Source organism: Morone saxatilis, unplaced genomic scaffold, assembly GCF_004916995.1.
Source record: "Morone saxatilis isolate NCDOM2014 unplaced genomic scaffold, NCSU_SB_2.0 Contig24, whole genome shotgun sequence".
In the NCBI taxonomy this organism is placed as follows: Eukaryota; Metazoa; Chordata; class Actinopteri; family Moronidae; genus Morone; species Morone saxatilis.
In genome coordinates this window covers 8,498,926-8,505,037 of record NW_023339807.1, presented here as the reverse complement: position 1 = coordinate 8,505,037, position 6,112 = coordinate 8,498,926, and the positions used below count along the sequence as shown (strand labels likewise).

Sequence of the window (6,112 nt, the reverse complement as noted above, 5' to 3'; positions counted from 1 at the left end):
GATATGCCATGACTGCTGTCACAATACAGTCAAATGCCTTTTGCGCCTTAGTGCAAACTTAGTCACCAAGGTATGGGCAAATATGCTAATGTATTTTCGTCGATTACAGGGTTTTTTTATTTATTTTAAATAAACTGTTTGGAATCAAGTATGTTTCAGTAGTCAATAGTCGTTGGTCTTTTCACACATTTAGACGCTGGCACTTTCCCTCCCGATCATTTCCTTTGAGGACTGTTGTGTATAGTTTCAACTCACTCAATTCGAGATGTACAACAGTGAGATACTGATGCCACGACAGTATCTCCGGCATAACAGCTTCCACTGTGTCCTCGACTTGTGTCAAATATTGTTCTCGCTGCGAAAGGCCAATTAAAGCATTTCTCAGCAATAGGTACTAATTTGTGTGGTGGCAGTGAATAATATATATGCAAGGAAATCATTAGTCAGGCGGTCCTGAAATTCTGTGTTATGTCGTTCAAAGTGTTGAGCTGACTGAACAGAGGGAGGAGAGAGAGAGGAAGAGAGCAGGAGAGGATGAGATTGAGAGAGAGAGAGAGAGAGAGAAAATAGAGAGGAGAGGAGAGCGATGAAGGAGAGTGAGGAGAGAGAGAGCGCAGCTAGTGCAGGGATTTTTTAATAGCCAGTTCAGTTTGTATCCTTGTTAACATGTAAATCTTAGTCTTGAGCATTCTTTGTTTGCTAAATAAATAAGATATTGACATGCCGTTAACTTATAATTACGTACTGCGAATTATTTTTCCCTGGCTTCAAAAGTAAGTCAGTGTAGCTTTCGTGGTATTCATGTGGTTGTGTCCATTTTTTTTGGCATATTCGTTGTTACTTATGTTTAAAAGTTTACTTGAAAAGGAACCACACTACGGCCATATTGGGCGCATGTTAGTGCATTTCTAACATACTTACGTTATTGTACGACTCTGCCCCACCAGTGAGTTGCAGTTCACACCATGTATGAAAAGGGTTTAACGTATACTTCAATGTTTGATATATTGTGCATACGTTTCCAGTGAGAAACATGCTGTCTTCACTTAGAGACTATCTTTACAGAGGAGTACAGAGGACTGACAGAGAGCTTTGTCACATGGTGCAATGACAATCACCTGAAGGTCAAAATCATTAAAACCAATGAGCTTTGTGGCAGGCTACAACGCTTTAAATAAGGACGCTCGAGCAAAACATGGATGCTTCACACACATCTTCAACCCGGCAGCACAGAAGATCTGTACAGTCGTCGCAGTTTCAAGCTAGGAACCTTGCTTGAGGTCAGTGTCACCAATTCAGTGTCCGGTCAAATGTGAAATACGGTCACAATCCCACTTCTGTTCCTGAGTTATGATGTTGAATAATGGCCAGAAAAGGTGTTTTTGCAGTGAAGTTTACCTTAGACCTTTTTTGTATATAAAACATAATCACTTCATCCTCATGAAAATGACATCTCATCATTTTATGATGAGATGTCATTTTATTAAACATTTGTGTGAAATGTTGGCATAATTAGTGGATGAATTCTTGAGTTGTGGACAAAAAGGGTTTTTGTGAGGTCACATTTACCACCAAATTCTAATGACACTAATCAGTCCAAGTAGAAGTTTAGGCCAGATGTAATAAAATTCCCTACAGGCTTTCCTGAGACATACTTCATGAAAATGGGACGGGCAAACATGTGTAAATATAATGCCTTTGGTCACGGCTGTCACTGGCACGCAGGAATAAAAGTTACACTACAGAGTGTCTGGTCACACATTCCAAAGGGTTAAATTATTCTGACAGTCAGCCCTCCGATCAATCCTGAATTAGAAATCAAAGTCTACCAAGGGATTTCCTATCATCACCAATTCTGTTTTAAGGTCTGGTTGAATGGCAACCCATACAGTATGTATGTGTGTTCGGGCCTATGTGCTCATATTCACACAGGACAATAGAGGACAAACTCTTAAACTGTATTGATGGGTGAGCAATAATGGGCTGACATTCAGTAAATTGAAAGTTCAGATAGGGAGTTGCTTAAGACAGCTGCCAAAAAAGCGATTCCATTCTTGTAATGTCTATTTTACTCTGATGGAGCTTTTTAAACTGATGGACTAGGGCGTAATATGGATGCCTGACTTGTTTCTGTTCCAGAATTATGTGTTTTAAAGAGGACATGAAATAGTCTAGATCCAACATTTTCCCAACATAAGTTCAAAGTATTATTGTATAAATATAAGATTAAAATATGCATTAAATTATTTATGGTGGATTTGATACAGATTCCTAATCCTTATGTGACTAAATACCCTACAGCCTATTCATGTTGTCTTTATAACTGATATTGAACAATCATAGTAAAGTATTAATGGCTGTTGATCAAAAATATCTCTTCTCAAAGTCCATCTTATTCGATGAAGTTTGTCCTTTTCCCAGTGTATTTCACTCACACTCACAATATTATATGTCAACACCAACTTTGTCAAACTACTTCCAGTTATGTCTCTTCACCCTCCTCACTTGGCTTACTCCTCCTACAGCTGTAGCTCTCATAAAGCCTTTTCCCCCTGTACTTGAGCCCCTTACTGAATACAAATCACCAGGGTATTCCTGTAGAGCAGAAAGCTATGTTTACATATCCTTCCATTGTCCAGCATTTCTATGCAGAAAGCCAATTGCACTAATCAGACAGAAGGTGATGGACTGACGAGTTGCTCATTCACATAGAACAAAAAGTAAATATGAGGTTTGGAGGATGATTTATAATTAACAATGTAAGCCCCTCCACACAAGGCCATATTCTAAGACGAGTGTAGACCATGTAAGATGGCCCACACACAAGAAGCTTTGTGGCCTGACATAAATACAGGTTGCTTAGTAACATTGCATTGCAGCGTGGCATTTCAAGGCTGTTTGGGGGGAAAAAGGCTACATAAATGAATTTATATTCATGCAATCCATCACCACGATCAACATCATCATCTGTGGTAAGAACAACCCTGTTTGCTGGAGTGAAACTGCATTCACTCAGCCTTAGACGTAGATGACACTGACAAATGGGGCTGCAGATTGGAAAATGAGACAAAAGGAAAAACATTAAATAAAACCCATTATCATTATCTTTTTTTGAAGGGGTGGGAATGAGGAGAAAAGGGTGGTGCTGTCAGTAGAAGATGTAGAGAGACGGACGCTACAATCCAATACAAGGACAGAGCTGCGCAGCAATCTGACAACTTCAGGAAACAATTTCATCTTGCCAGACATCCCATCGGCAGGCATGCCGGGCAACCTATGGGGAGGGCCCAGGCTGCTTCTTCCCCATTTCAGCTCATATCAAAAGCTATGTTTCGACTTCAGAGTAGTCATTTGGAAAATGGAACAGTATGCAAGTAAAAGTGAGGTATTCCTCGGTCTATTTGACTCTTTCGGTGTGGTTGGTCAGACACATGCATTCTACAGAGCTCTGTGTATAGGAGTCTTCATTTAATTCACGACACACTTATGCCACAGGACACATAAGAAGAATCACAGCAACTACACTGCCATGTATAAGTAAGCAGTGTGTTTTGCGCGCCAACAGTGTGTAAATCAGCACTCTGAGTCGTTATTGTGCTAATTTCTCACACCTGCCCACGGGAAGCTTCACAGCTGTTGCTCCACTTGCAGCGGTTTATCTCCATAAATGATTGCTGATAAATTCTCCCGAGACTGATGCTGAGAGCCTCTGAGACCCAAATGCGAGACTTGAAGAGCCAGCCTGTGAGTTGATATGGTGGGGTGATATCTGTTCATATTGTGCTCATTAGTGATGGAAGACAAAGTTCGATGACAGGTCCTGTTTTGGAGACATTTCTGAATAAATTTGTTTTGACATTTAGATGTGGCATTTACTGTACCTAGTTTTGGGACTGGATATTCAAATCAAACATTCAATACTAACGCAAAAGGTACACCGATTAGTTCCTGAAATTGTGTTCAAACATGTCCATAAACTAGAATATGTATGTGGACTGCAATTTTCAGTGTGTGTTACAGATTTGATCCAACAACAAATGCTTGTTGGTGTTTTATACCTCTAAGATGCAAAATACAAACAACATTTTCAACTCCTTTATTCATTTGAAAGCATTTCTGTGACTTTCAAGTTACACATTTTGAGATTCCCTGATACTGTATCCCTCATCCATCTGGCACGTTAAAATAAATTTGAAAGGATTAGGCTAGCATTATTGTTAATCTTTTCATTATCATCAACAAATTCCATTAAAAGACCAAAACCAACAAATCATGTATCCTTGTAGTGTTGTCTATAGAGCCACAGCCTCATACAGCTTATGCCTATGTGCCATAGAAATCTATTATCCTCTATAAACTATTAAAGCCACACAAAAGAGCCATAGCATTCCTGGCGGAAATATCCCTTCATTAAAACAAACACAGTCAGTGTAGTTTATTGTTGTATTTTCTTTAGAGTATTCCAGCCTATAGGACATTACAGGTCCACTGAATCTGACCCTTTCTTTATTAGTGCTGTCAGCTGCATATTCAACTCTTTGAAAATGATCTGAGTCTGACCCACACGTTATACATTTCTAATGATAATTTCTACAGCTAATAAAAAAATGGTAAAGGGAGCTAACAAAGCAGGGTAAACATGGATCAGTGTCTGAGCATTTACTATCCACAGATCAAAAATGCAGTTGATGATATTGATATCCATGGTGTTGTTTCAGAGTAAAATACACTGGCTGTGTTCATTGTAATGAAAGAATACGTCACCCCTGCAAGATTATGGTTCTTGTATGTGTTTTTAATTTAATTTAATTTAAATTTGGGTTTTGAAAGACAATGGCACAGACGTGTGAGCTTTGGATACAGAAACAATTGTTTTTATCAAGAAAAATTCACTGTTGGATTTGGTCTTTTCATGGAAGCCTTCCTAGGAAGTGTTTGAAAACAGCACTAAAGCCAAGTATGGTGGGTAAACTAAAAAGAAAATACATGAAGAGACCCTTTATTCTTTCCATCAATCTGGTACAGTTCCGAACAGTGTAGGAGGGACCGATTAATGCAGAGGAGCTCCATAATGTCAAATCAATTTTAATTTAGAAGTAGCTTTAACTCACGTCTGTGAAAGCAGCCTGCAGGTTTACAGAGATACCATGACATGGATTTAAAGCTTGTAAGATACTTTTAAGAAGACCGTATTCTTCAAAAGATATGCATGCACAGTACTATGGTAACCATGTGCAAATTAATCAAATTAAGGTGACACTTAACTTTGGGTTGGATGGTTTGGGGTGAGGTCATTTCTATCCATAATCTTTGTTTTCTTGGATTTGAATATAGTTATTTTACACAGAGGCTGATGAGACACACTGAGGTCTGTTGATTAATGTCATTATGCCAGTATTTTTCCATGTTAGATCTGGCTCATGTGCTTTCCAAACACCATGATGCAGGCAGTATCCTAAAAATAGAAGATGCTGTAATGTAACTAAACAGCAATGTAAGATTGTTCATTTGCATGTTCTGTAAACGGGAGCCAAAAACTACACATTTTAATTTGGGAATAAAAGGGCGGATCCACATACGAAATCAAGAGAGAAACTATATCACACCTGAGTATCTACAGCAGTTAAATCTGTTAGATCACCTACATGTTGCCTCCAGCGTCGGTGTTAGATTAGAAAATTTATAGCAGGATTGAAGGTCAGGGATTTTTTTTATAGGAGGACAGATGTTGATAAATCCACACAATGCTCCACAAGACTATGCAGAAACCTCTTGTAAATGAAACCTATTGGAAATAGCTGAACCAGACAGCTGATGCACCTGCATTCACCCTTAGCGTTTTTACAACCATAGTGTCTGGCCTTAGGCCTTCTTGGCAAATGTGTTGCATGAGCTCATGTCTGACCTGCTTGAGAGATTGAGAAGTTCATGCTTGTCGGCGACCGTGGACTTCTCCTCCAGCTCCCACATCAGTGCGTTGATGAGGTGGGAGTTTCTGATGACAATAGGAACCTCCTCGAACATATGCTCGAAGCCAATGTTAGCCTTCTTCAAGCTGGAGAGTGAGGGGGAGAGAAATTAAGTCACAATTTGCAGATAAGATTTTTTTTTT

At 39.2% G+C, this 6,112-nt stretch overlaps 1 protein-coding gene across 1 annotated transcript in view; it reads right to left on the bottom strand.

Moving 5' to 3' along the window:
- The window catches only part of LOC118336166 (eukaryotic translation initiation factor 3 subunit H), a 58,044-nt gene that overhangs the window by 15,226 nt on the left and 36,706 nt on the right, over window positions 1-6,112 (bottom strand). The window contains exon 5 of the mRNA XM_035672758.1: window positions 5,906-6,055. Within this exon, the coding sequence (XP_035528651.1) occupies window positions 5,906-6,055 (150 nt within the window). The remainder of the gene's footprint in view (window positions 1-5,905; window positions 6,056-6,112) is intronic.